The 13,726-nt window shown below is 38.5% G+C and overlaps 1 protein-coding gene across 8 annotated transcripts in view; it reads left to right on the top strand.

Moving 5' to 3' along the window:
- DCUN1D4 (defective in cullin neddylation 1 domain containing 4) overlaps window positions 1–13,170 on the top strand; it is a 74,921-nt gene extending 61,751 nt beyond the window's left edge. For 7 of the 8 annotated variants that reach the window (XM_075127929.1, XM_075127926.1, XM_075127927.1 and 4 more), the window contains 5 exons: window positions 3,253–3,344; window positions 6,053–6,161; window positions 8,325–8,429; window positions 8,753–8,855; window positions 8,949–13,170. In XM_075127929.1, the coding sequence (XP_074984030.1) occupies window positions 3,253–3,344; window positions 6,053–6,161; window positions 8,325–8,429; window positions 8,753–8,855; window positions 8,949–9,004 (465 nt within the window). In that variant the 3' untranslated portion in view covers window positions 9,005–13,170. The remainder of the gene's footprint in view (window positions 1–3,252; window positions 3,345–6,052; window positions 6,162–8,324; window positions 8,430–8,752; window positions 8,856–8,948) is intronic. The other variant, XM_075127932.1, reaches the window with a different exon arrangement.
- The last annotated feature ends 556 nt before the right edge of the window (window positions 13,171–13,726 follow it).

The raw sequence follows: 13,726 nt of genomic DNA, 5'->3' as shown, positions 1-13,726 counted from the left end.
GAAAAGATCTCACAAAACTAAGTGATTGGGCAACAAAATGGCAAATGAAATTTAATGTGGATGAAATTTAATGTGGATAAATGTAAAGTCATGCACATTGGAAAAAATAATCCCAACTATACATACAATATGATGGGGGCTAATTTAGCTGCAGCTAATCAGGAAAAAGATCTTGGAGTCATCGTGGATAGTTCTCTGAAGACGTCCACGCAGTGTGCAGCGGCAGTCAAAAAAGCAAACAGGATGTTAGGAATCATTAAAAAAGGGACAGAGAATAAAATGGAGAGTATCTTACTGCCCTTATATAAATCCATGGTATGCCCACATCTTGAATACTGCGTACAGATGTGGTCTCATCTCAAAAAGGATATACTGGCATTAGAAAAGGGCAACTAAAATGTTTAGGCATTTGGAATGGGTCCCATATGAGGAGAAATTAAAGAAGCTAGGACTTCTCATCTTGGAAAAGAGGAGACTAAGGGGGGATATGATAGAGGTATGTAAAATCATGAGTGGTGTGGAGAAAGTGAATTAGGAAAGGTTATTTACTTGTTCCCATAATATAAGAACTAGGGTCCACCAAATGAAATTAATGGCAGCAGATTTAAAATAAATAAAAGGAAGTTCTTCTTCACACAGCGCACAGTCAACCTGTGGAACTCTTTGCCTGAGGATGTTGTGAAGGCTAAGACTAAAACAGGGTTTAAAAGAGAACTGGATAAATTCATGGAGGTTAAGTCCATTAATGGCTATTAGCCAGGATGGGTAAGGAATGGTGTCCCTAGCCTCTGTTTGTCAGAGGGTGGAGCTGGATGGCAGGAGAGAGATCACTTGATCATTACCTGTAAGGTTCACTCCCTCTGGGGCACCTGGCATTGGCCACTGTTGGTAGACAGAATACTGGGCTGGATGGACCTTTGATCTGACCGAGTATGGCCATTCTTATGTTCTTAATAACTCACTAAACCCTTGTGGTTCATGGTGAGACTCAACTTTTGAGCTCTTGGGAAAATTATTATTGTAATTGTAATTAGCAACAGAGTTTTTAACTGCATTAATAGCTGCAAGATAAGTGATTGACTAGGTTGCAGGCTTTAATGGCTGATCTTCCTTTCACTCTGTTTCCCAGGGACAGTTGTCCTGCACTTTATCCCAAATGTATCTCAAAAGTGGTGTCTGAGTTCCTGAATTAAATCTCCTGGTATTTTTTCCCCCAAACCTTCTTTCTCACCTGGGGGAATCTAAGCTTCATACCAGAGATCTCAAAAAGGTCTTGAGTTTTTGTTTGGATAGGACTAAGCTATTTAGAATTAGTCTGTGTTTTTTGGATCTTTTGACATTTATTCTAGAGAGTTTCATTTTCACTCAGCATCTATGGGTATGCCTACGCTTCAGGCTGGAAGGTCTCAATTTCAGCTCAAAGAGACATACCTGTGTTAGTTCTGATAGAGCTTGTGTACTAAAATTAGAATGTAGCTGGGTCCTGCAGGCGGCAGGAGGGGCTAAATACCTTAGCTCAAAGGGCAGGCATATCCTAAACAGATTAGACTGTGTACTCAGATTTGTTATATGCTACTTAGGGTGACCGTACCTGAAGTTCTTAGTGCTAAGGCAGCAGCAGCTGCAGCCTTGAAATATTTCCATTTTGAAAATCTGTAGGACTGCAAGCTGGCTTTTCATTTAGACATTTACTTGACACTTCTCTCTAGATTTGATTTCTAGATTTCATGCAGGTTGTAGAAGAACAATTCTGCAATCTTTGTTTAATTAGAATTTACCAGCCCATGTTCCTGTGGACTGTGCTGCATGTTATACTCCCCCAAGTGGGAGTAAGCAGTGACCACCTTAAAGAAAAATAGTAGATTAGCAGTAACTATGGTTTTTGAGGATGTTGGCTCTGCATAGTTGTGCTACCAGCACACTATCCCCTGTTCCTCAGAGCTCTTCCCTCATGGGACCCTCGGATTAAGTGGAAGGAATTGAGGCAGTTGGGGCCACATGGCCCTTTTATAGCCTTTAGCTCCAAATGTTTCATGTGTGAGGCCATTGGGTTGAGCCAACAGCTGTAGTGTTTAATAAGCTTTCTGAAGTTTTGCAACACTTGGGAGGCACAATCCACAAGTGAGATATACAGAGGCAGTGCTCTCTTGAAGAACCATAGTAACTGACAAACTTTATATTCACAGGAGAGCCTTTATGCTGTAATAAATCCTACCTACAGCTAGGTAAAGGAGGGTTTCAATCACCTTAAATTACTTTAAAGTTGGAGTCAAGAGTTGGACCACTCTTTATGTAAATAGTCATTGCTGTTTGTATTACAGCAGAATTTTAGGATATGTCTGCACTACGATAAAAGACCTGTGACACTGCCTCGGCCGGCCCAGATCAGCTGGCTCGGGATGCCGGGCTATAAAGTTGCAGTATAGACTTTGGGGATCGGGCTGGAGACTGGGCTCTGAGACCTCACTAGATGGGAGGATCATAGAGCCTGGGCTGCCTAAGCCTGAACATTTACACTGCAGTTTTATAGCCCCGCAGCCCAAGCCAGCTGACCTGGGCTCTGAGACTCAGCACTTCTTGTTTTTTATAGCAGTGTTGTCGTACCCTTTAGGGCCCAGTCATGCTACATGCTGTTCAGGCAGTTCCTGCTCCAAAGTTTAAAGATATAGTTCAGTGGTCCTCAACCTTTCTGTGGAAATAGCACATTCCTATTCCCAAAAGACTGTGGCGGGCGCCAAACACCCCGCTGCCGAAATGCCACCAAGAAGCGGCAGCAGAAAGAAACTTCGCCGCCAAAATGCCGCTGAGAAACGGCAACGCTTCTCGGCGGCATTTCGTCGCGCGGTTCTCCTGTGGCCGCGCTTGGCGGTAGCATTTTGGCGGCGCGGTGTCCTGTGGGCAAGAACAGCTGCCCCAGTGGGTGCCATTGCGCCCGTGGGCACTGTGTTGGGCACCCTGATGTAGTTTGATGGGCTTTATACATAGACTTAACAAATTGAAAGGTAGGATAGAAAGAGTAATTTAATACAGAAGTGTTTCTGAATAAATGAGCAGTGTACTCAATTTGTAGAACTTAAAAAAACATTATTTTAATTTTTCAGTAGTAGGAGTTTCAACATCCTGCCTGTTTCACTCATATTTGAATGGTTCTTCCTCTAAACTGAATAAAAAGATTTGGCAAGCGGTCTAGTAATAACTGTTCAAGAAATCTGTTGTCCCCCTTCGTCTTAATATTGTCTCCTTTTTAAATAGGTAGTTATGCTTGTTCTAGCTTGGAAATTGGATGCACAAAACATGGGTTATTTCACATTGCAAGAATGGTTAAAAGGAATGACATCGCTGCAGTAAGTGCCTTTTAAAAGGTTATAAGTCCTAATTTGCTGTGGTAAATGTAATAATGTCAAATAATTTTTTGTCCAAAAAGACGTGTTGGATTAGTGCAGAAAGTCAAAGACTCTGCTCTGGAGAGCTAGACATAAATGTTTATTCTTGACTGTCTACAGCAAATATGGCTCAACTGCAGACATCTTTAAACCAATGTGTTCTTGCAGTTATGCTGTGCATACTTTGCTGACTAAATACTCATGGCTTAAAATGTCTGCATATTGGGCAAAATGCTCATGTGAAGAAGGGGGGTTAATATGTTCCAGACTGAAGGAACAAGTCATCTGTAATCAGGTGCTCTGTTGCCTCACCCCACTCCAGATCAGACTTCAAACTTTTCAAGTCTTAACCAAAATCACCTCTCCTTGAAGTTGCTTTATTCATACAACGCCGTATCTCAAACATAGTGACTGTTCTGGATTCTAGTCTGTTCGCACAAATTATTCCCACATGCAGTTTAATTGCAAGGATTCTCAGTCACTCCTTGGCATTCTTGGTTCCTTACAATACCTACTTCCAAACGCACTTCTGTAGGAAACCCTCCAGCCAAGCTTCCTTCCCAGGCTTTTTTCCTCTTGGGGCTCCTCTTGGCAAGTCTGGTCTATCCCACACCCCAGATATGTCTCTGTCATTTTAGAGTAGACTAGTCTGTTCAAGCCCAAAGTTTCAGAATCAATGTGGATGTGTTAGGCCACATTGCCAGGCTTTTTATAGCATGCAGGGTTTAACACATCAGTAGCAATAGGCTTCTTCAGTCTCATGAGACCATGCATATGTGCCCCAGGGAGGTAAAGAATTTACTCAATTGGTTTTATGGCAGCAGTGGCTGAAGAGACCCACTTGAGCGACAATCACTGATGCATCTGTCACATTTAAAGGTGATATTTTGATCCTTTGGGCTCTGCCTTCTGCGAGCTCTTTTCTCCTTTGCTAAGCCGGACTGCTTCATCTCGTAACTGTGAGACCTTTGTTAAGATCTTGTTTCCAAAAGCTGCAGTCCTTAGTGTGATCTTCCCAGGTATCCACATCAGTGTCCATTTCTTTGAGGTCTTGCTTGCACACATCTTTGAAACACAATTGTGGGCGTCCTTTGGGTCTTTTTCCAGATGCCAGTTCGCCTTAGAGGATGACGTTTGGGATGTGCTCATCATTCATTTAGCACACATGCCCAAGCCAGTAGAGGTGTCTGTATGTGAGGAGTGTTTGCATGCTGGGTATGCTGGTTTATTTGAGTACCTCAGTGTTGGTGACTCTGTCCCTCCAGGAGATTCCAAAGATTCAATGAAGGCAATTCACATGAAAACTTTTGAGCCTCTTTTCCTGATGAGAATGTAAGGTCCATGCCTCGCTCCCATACAATAGTGTGCTGATAACACATGCACAATACACACAGATATGTCTCTGTCTTTGTGTATTCTGTCAGTTTACTGTCTTGCTCAAGTCTAGATGTTGTTGTGGTGGCTTTTCCAATGCAGATGATGTTGAGTTCCGTTTCAAGTGAACTGTTGACTGCAATAGTGGACCCCAGGTACGTGAACTTGTTCATCGCTTCAAGTTCATAGTTGTTGATCTTGATGGAGGGTGCTTCTTCAACTCCTTGGCACATTATGTTATTCTTTTTAGGCTTATGGTAAGCCCGAAGTCTTGGCAGCTTTGGAAAAACTGTTCATGAGGTTTTGGAGATAGGCTTCTGGGTGGGTGGTCATTGCTGCATTGTCAGCGAAGAGGAGGTGTTGGATGAGGACTTCCAGAGTCTTGGTTTTTGATCTGAGTCTTTCAAGATTAAACAGCTTTCCATCAGATCTTGTGTGCAAGTAGATTCCCTCAGTTGGGAAGCCCAAAGCTTGTTTCAGTAGCAAGGAGAAGATGATTCCCAAACAGAGTTTGGGCAAATACACAACCTTGCTTGACCCCACTATGAATTTGGAAAGTCTCGGAGAATAAGCCATCGTATTGGACTGTGCCATACATGTTTTCATGGAAGAAATGAAGCATGGTTAAGAGCTTGGGGGTGGGGACATCCAACCTTTTCTAGAAGCACAAATAGTCTGCTTCTGCTGACAAAGTCAAAAGCCTTTGTGAGATCGATGAAGGCTTTGTAAAGGGGCCTTTTTTTCCCTCTGCGTTTCTCTTGTAGTTCTTTCAGTGAGAAGATCATATCAATAATAGACTTTTCGGCTCTCAAGCCACACTGTGTTTCAGGATAGATTTTGTCTATAAATAACTGTCAAATAACTGCAATGTTGTGATAGTAGTCAAAGCCTTGTAAGGAGAGGAAAATTGCAGTGGTGTAACTTAAATCAGTTTTTATATTGGTGCAAATCCTGTGTAGATGCTTTTACTTCAATTTGAGTGGCTTACTTAGGTTTAACTTAAACCTGCTCCCAATCAAATTAAACTTAAAAAAACTCCTACTCTTAAACCAAAATAAGAGTGTCCATACAGGGGTTTGCACCAGTTTAAATAAATCAGTTTCCATTCACACCTTAGGTTAAACTCGTGCAATGTTCTTGTGTAGATAAGCCCACTGATGTGTATTTAACTTTCATGGAGGATGCATATAGAGGTGGGGGAATGAAAACCAAGCTAAGTATATTTGGGATATCTTTTTCTAAAAGTTCAGATGAAAATCTAGTGTTGGATTATAAATAGCTTCTCTTTTTTGTAGATGTGATGCAACAGAGAAACTGAGAAATTCCTTGGATTACTTGAGATCCTTATTAAATGAGCCTACAAATTTTAAGCTAATTTATAGATATGCATTTGATTTTGCACGGGTGAGTAGTCCAGGACTCAGTCTGACTTTTATTATTGTTGCTTTCTGTGGGTTCACTTTCACATACAACAGCTACAAGTTTGGGACTAGTTGTTCTCAGGATGCCAGTTAAGACTGCTTCCAACGCACACAAATGTTCACTCTTTAAAATTGATTTTGTGTGTTTCCAGATACTGTGTATGCCAAATATCAACATTGCAGAGGGGGAAAAAAGGGGGGAGGAAGGATAGTCCAGTGGCTAGTGTTCATTTTGGATGCAGTAGATCACAGGTTCAATCCCCTGCTTCACTAAAGACTTCCTGTATGATCTTGGACAAGTCAGTTGGGCCCTGATTCTATGCCTATTGAAGTAAATGGCAGTTTCCATTGACTTCAATCACACAGGATCAGTGTCTTGGTCTCTATGCCTTAGTTCCCCATCTGTAAAATAGGAATAGTACAGTAGAACCCCATTTAACTGAGCCTCTATTATCTGGCTTTCCATATTAATCGAACCACCAGCTGCCTGGGGCTGACAGTGGGTCTCAGGCTGTCAGCTTAGATTTCACCAACCAGTTATCAGGTGAACTCCTCAGACACTATAACAGCCTTAACAAGGAGTCTCAGACAGTCCCTTTGGGAACTCTGATCTAGCTCAACATCTAGGGGGGCATACCTTTGTGATAGATGTTCCCTTACACCAAGAATCACAGCAATATTCAGGTTACTCCCAGTCCCAAAGGACCAGGCACTTACACCAGGTCAATTGCACCTTAGATATCACACCAAAGACAGTGCTTGTAACCAATCCTATAATGACTATATAAAAATTTCTGAAATAGGAAAAGGAAACAAGAGAGTTATTTACAAGTTAAAGCAGGTAAACATATATACACAAATGAGTTACAGTCTTAAGTTTCAAAAAGTAATAGAAGCTTCTATAATAAGCAGGCTCTATATGTCCTTTAGGGCTAACCCAGGCTCAGCAGCTGAGGATCTCTTGCTTATACCTGGAAACACTTGGCCATCCCAGAGTCCAAGCAGCATATAGATAATCAGTTACTTCTTGTTAGGGTTTTATTCTCTTCTTCTCATATCCTCTGAGCTGCAAACTGAGCTGATGGAAGGAGTCCACTTGCATTACTCATCTTCACAGGGAGGACAGCAGGACAACAAAAGTCTTTTGTCCTCTTGTTGATGGTATGTAGGGAAATTCCAGTTGCAGTGTGCCACAATAAATTGTATGATATTGAGGGAACTTTCCTTTTGGGGAGGTGTAACATCTTCTCTTGAAGATCAGCCCTTCATGCTAATTAATGTCTCTCTCCTGTCTGGTGATTTACAGAGTCACAGGAGCTCACAATGTAACTGTTCAAATTTTGCTTTACAGTATGGGATACAGATGTTATAAGTGAGATTAATGCATGTAGAACTCAGAAGCATCCAATAAAATCTAAACACTAAATACATTCTTAGAATTCTAATACTTGTTTTAATAATACTAAGAAACAGGTGAGCCAGACTTATTCCAGCTACGTATTTGTCAGTGTTCAGTTGAGACATGGGGACCATGAGGAAGTACAGGCGAAGACCAGGTCTTCCAGAAAATGTTGAAAACTTGCAATAATGACCACTAATAGAATTACCCAACTTGTCAACATTATAAATATCAAAATATCAAAGAGAGGTGACCTAAGCAACTGCAATAACAGGAAAGGTGTTAACCTTGTTTGTCACTGAAAGAAGTGTTTCTGCAATATCATCTTAAGCAGTATAAAGGAGGTGAATGAAGCAAAGCTAAGGCAAGAGCAGGCTGAATTTCCACCCAGAAGACCATGTGTCGACCAGATTTTCACTCTTTAAGTGGCTGCTGCTTCCAGAAAGTTCTGAAATTGTACCCCAAGAGTGGCTGCTTCATCTACAGTAGGGATGCTTGAACTACAGTTAGTATGAAAAGTAACTGGTCTTTCTATAGCATGGCCAATTGCTGTAAAGAAACATAAAGTTTTCATTGGGAAGTCTTACTTTGTTGTATATGTTAAAACAATACAGCGCTTAATATACAGGTTGCCTGCAATTTAGCAGTAGTTTTCATGATGTGCCAAGAGTGAACAGTGATTTAACTACTGGTGCAAATGAGAAATATTGAGATACCATTTTAACTTTGTTTCTTCCCTTCCAACAGGAAAAGGACCAGCGCAGCCTAGACATAAATACTGCCAAGTGTATGTTAGGACTTCTCTTGGGAAAAACATGGCCTCTTTTTCCAGTATTCCACCAGTTCCTAGAGGTACACAACAAAGTTTCAGTTTGAAACAGATTTATGTTTTACTTGTTTTTTCTCTGAAATATTAATATTTGAATGATGATAGTACTAGTAGACGACTGAATTATGACTCGGTGCTTATTTTCAAAGTTGTCATTTTGTAAATTCATAACACTTAAAATGCAGCGTCCAAGCCCTAAAACTACACTTTCCATTGGGTTAGAGCTTCAGTCATTATCCTTTGTTGCATTTGAGTTCTATTAAAAACCTGCAAATTTGAAGTGATTTTTTTTCACATTGTAAACCCCAACGTTGTTTTAGTAACTTACACTTCTTATCTTAAGCAGCAATCAAAATACAAAGTTATCAACAAGGACCAATGGTGTAATGTGCTAGAATTCAGCAGAACAATTAACCTTGACCTCAGTAATTATGATGAAGATGGAGCATGTAAGTATTTCTTCGGTTTTCTCCATATGCCCCAACTCCTGCAGCCCCTCTTCCAAGATTTATGTAAAATACAATTATTTAATCTCTCTACAGGGCCAGTGTTGTTGGATGAATTTGTGGAGTGGTATAAGGGGAAACAGATGACATAGGAGTTTACTATGCACAGCCGCTCAAGAGTCACTGTTACCACAGTTGTCAACCATTAGCCATAAACTGCTGTTTGTATCAAAGCGCATGCTGCTTTTCTTGCACTGTATCCCTTTTGCAGGGAACTTTTGGTGTTTGCTATTTAACAGGCCAGCTATGCTTGCTGTGTAGCATTGTTCTCTTTGAAGGCTGCTTTGCATTTTGTATTTACACTACAGATTGGTGAGCTTGCCAGCATCCTCACTGTGATTATGTGTATATTGCTGTCTAAATTTTGTATATGTGTATAAAAAAGCTTCACCTAGGGATTATTTCTGGAGAAATGTATTGTAAAAATAATGTTGTGGCATATTTCTAGTCATCTTCAATGAACATGTAACTTCTAGTTTTTGTTTTTCATTTGGTCTCAAATGTAGCATTTCAGAAAACAAAATTAAGACTGTTTGAACATAGTTATCATGAGGAGGAACTGTTGGCAGTTCTAATTTTACTGTTTAAGATGCCAATTTTTGAGACAAGGAGAGGTGCATTATGATTTTCTTCACAGGCATATGTCAAACATCACTTTTGTTTAGTAAGAAGTATTGATGTCTTTTTTATTATTAATATTATTAAAATTGTAATAGTTGTACATGCCACAGATGATTTCCACTTGGAGAAGAAAGTACTGGCTTTTTAATGTCAAAACTGCAGTAGTTTGAATATAGGTACAAGTGAACAAATTAAAGTACCTTTTAAAAATGGGTTTTAGACTTTTGTAAATTGCCTTTGGCATATTCCTTTTATTTTTGGTGTACCAAGACTGTTCAAACTATGTTGCTACAAAGTAAAATTTAAACTTTTTATCTAAAATTAGTGTTTAGTTGGGGAATTAAGGCTCATTATTCTCAGCCAACAGTTAAACCTATGTTTAGTTTTTGTTTGTAACTTTAGTTAGTCTTTCCCATGCTATAATTTTGTGTTTTTAAGTAAAAAATATATCGAATAGTGAAAGCTTAAGTACTTTCATGCTAGGGATTGGATTTTCCTGGCCAAATGTCCATTGCAGGCAATGGGCATATTAAACACCAGCATTAAAAATTTAAATATACAATACCGTTAGTAAGGGCCACTTCTTAATTTCATGAATTTGATTATTTGTATAGGAAAGTTTTAGCCATTTATTTGAGGAAAATGAGTGACTGGGATGTGTTTTAAGTTCTGTATTTTGTCATGTCATCTTTGACTTCCGTTTCCTAAAATAACATCAGTATTAATTTTTTTTAAATAGATTGTCATAGTTTCTGGTGCTATTAAACTTATTTTGGTCCCAAAGATTTGTGAAAATGGTCCCAAAATGGTATATTTTAACAAAATCAGCCACTGAATATTTTGGAATAAAGCAGTAACATTACTTTGCTGCAGAAATATTTTTAAAGGTATTAGCAGTTTTGAAACCTTTCTAGATTGTGATCCAAAAAAAGTACCTTACGTTGAATGTGAAATTTTCAGCTGTACTGAAAGCCCTATTCTGCTCTTACTAGAGTCACTGATACAACTCCTGTTTACTTCAGTGTGTGCAGAATTAAGCCTAGTTGACCAAAAGCATACTAATCTTGCAGCTCTGGACCAGAGTCATAGTTGCTTTGCTATTAGTGGTCATTTTGTGTTTTAAACTTGTTTTTTCCCTAATTCAGCCATCTGAGACAAAAGTTACATATGTATATCCAGTATATGCACATATACTGCCTTCCCCCACCATGTTTTGTCATGGGATTAAAAACAAACAGAAATCTTAAATTTCATAGGGACAAAGCATACATAATTGTTGCCTGTTTGTATGCTGTTACGTTATAACATGACTTACATGTTTGATGCCAGTTTGCACAAGTCAGTAATTAAATGGTGTGTGGTATTTAATGTTTACAATAAGTCTCTTATTAAAACACATGTGTTTTAATAAGACTTCTAATGTAAATGTATATATTGCAGTGAGTATAGCCATAGGGAAAATATCTGTGGAGCTACTGGTTTAGTTCTTTTAAAAAGTAAACTTGGAAGCAATATAGCTTGTAAAATTAGGCTAAATAGTGGTTGCTAAAAAACTAGGTAAAATACTATAAGTGTTCTTACATGTTAGGCTAGTTACAATTCCAGACAAGTTTTTAGCACAGTGGCACAGTTAAAATACAAGATTTGTTGCATAATGAATTTTATATGTCATGAATAATCTGGCTTCCAATAATGGAGGCAGAAGCCAAAGAAACTTGTAATCATTATTATAGATATAACTGTCATAATCAGGGTCAACAGAAATCTGTTCAGATCACTCAGATGTTTTTTTGCAGATTTTACTGTGTTTAACAGAATCTAAAATTTAATTACCCCCCCCCCCCACACACACACACACATGCACTTTTTATGGATACTTGTGCTGGGTAAATTGATAATATACTGCTCTTATTTGCTTTGCATACAGTCCATAGGGAGCACGGCCCAAGGAACTGGTTATTGTGAAACAGGTTAATAGTGACTGAAAATACATACTTTTTCATCTGCTTCCAGTTGCCTGTACGAGTCTCTTAAATCAAACCACTAACATAGCTGCAGATAATTTTCACTTTTGTTGGCATTTACAGTGTAGAGGCCAAAAAAAGGAATGGACCCAAGACTGAACTAGGCCTATCCATATTGACTAGTTAATGTATGGAAACTTGCACTCCTTTGCTTGAGCTGTATTTGGTCTGTGGGTAAACAGAGGACTTAATTCTTCATGCCTTTTGGTGATAAATCTCAAAAGCACTACCTTTTTTTTTTTTTTTTTAAACCGTGGGAACTCCCTAAACAGTTCACTTTGCTTTTTGTTCTGTACACTTTTCTTTAAATGTAATGAAATGACTGGCACTTCAGTTTATTCCTTTTTTGGCAGGAGAAGATGCACAAAATTTGCCAACTTCTTGGCCTTGAAGCTAAATCTGAGACATAGGTCATTATGGCAAAGTGTTGCAAGTTCTGTACATGTTTTTCTGATGTAAAATAATTGTGTAGTTGCGGTTTAATGATTTGTGTGTTAACTTTGTTTGGTATTAAAGAGAAATGAGGCAGTGAGTTGGTTAGTGAGGAAATTAGTACCCAGATACTACAGTGCTTGGCACCCTATAAATACTTAAGATTGGTAGATGATGGGCTTTGTGAGAGTTCCTTATTTAATAGATTTTAAGGATAATATTAATTACAGGAAAACTTAACAATATCAGATTTACACATATGATTCCTTCTATCGCCAAATAGACTAAAACAATCTAATACTAACAGATGGGAACTTGCTCCATTTAATCCTATGTATTACCTTTATTGCCTAGTCTAGATCAACCTACCCTTTTCTTTCTTTAAGGAAGTCTATTCAAGAAAGTGGCAGCTCCAGTTTTCAGTCTAAACAACCTATTTTAATGTTTTTTAAACTACAGTACAGATTTGGAATGAATGCATGTAGTGTATTTTAACCCTTTAATCATTAAGTTTTTGACTTCTTTTTATAGAGAACTGTAGTTTCCTGTTACATCACATACTCATTGTTTCATTATTTCATCACAAGATGTGCCTAGTGCAATCAATTAGTGAGACCTGGCATGGGGTACTGACTTAATGTTCTGCAGCCTTGTTTTTGGAGGGGTAGAAGTATACCTCAATTTTGCTAGGATTTTTCCAGATTTCTGTTGGCCCTTGGTCACAAGCCTAACAAATTGTTAAATACTCTTTGAAGTTTATACAGACAGCTTTAAAAGTTAGCTTGTGCCCCTCATTTTAATTATAACTGCTAAAATACCTCTTATAAGCCTTATACTTTCTCCTTTCATATTGTTGTATAAGTGTATAGAATCTATCCACCAACTAAACTGTAGGTTATCTGTAAATGAGACCAAAATGTGGGTTGATTTTGTGTTATCACAAAATAGTTTTTACTGATATTGCTGTTACAGGAACAGCAGTTAACCTATAACTGTGAATGCTTTTATGTCTTAGGTATTTGCATCTTATATGAGGTGTGCTAAAGTCCTGTGATTCACAACCTGACTAAAGAACTGTTATGCCACCTTACCTGAGTTCAGCTGATTGGTTTTTAGGTTTTGCTGGAGTTAATGTAAAATGATATCCCACAAATAAACGGTATTTGTGTTGGTTTCAGAAACTGACTTCAGATTTTTCTGTGGCTCATATTTCAAATATTCACTCATCTGAACTTGCCACACAAGGTGTTGGTCTAGAACTGCTACTTAAATTCATCTTAGCTGAGTTTAATTTCTGTTTACAACACCGATTTAAGATGCATTTATGCCTATGTAATTCAGAGTTCTTTCTCTTCTGATTCATTAAATTGGGTTAAACTTCAGTGTTTAGGCTTAGTAGCAGTGCAGAGTGTTTCTGTGCTGAAAATCCCACTATATTTTTTTAAAGGGCACTTGTGCAATCTTATTATTTTTAATACTGTTAATATAAAGGCAAATCTATTTAAAAAGAACTTGCTGGGATATACTGTATGCTTCAAAAGATATGTAAGGGGCTAGTGTAATGCGAAAGGTTTTTTTTATGCAGAGACAATTTCTCCAAGCTCATCTGTTCAAGAGGAACTGCACAGTGAGTATCTTATAAACTGGTCATTTCTTAAATCACACATTATTCAGGGAAAGTCCATAAATTATTTTAGGGTAACATTGGAAGAAGGGGTTGTTCAAGTAAGCTTAAAT

The sequence above is a fragment of the Caretta caretta genome, chromosome 4, assembly GCF_965140235.1.
Source record: "Caretta caretta isolate rCarCar2 chromosome 4, rCarCar1.hap1, whole genome shotgun sequence".
Classification (NCBI taxonomy): Eukaryota; Metazoa; Chordata; order Testudines; family Cheloniidae; genus Caretta; species Caretta caretta.
The sequence above is the reverse complement of the archived record's forward strand: the minus strand, read 5'-3'. Positions and strand labels throughout refer to the sequence as shown.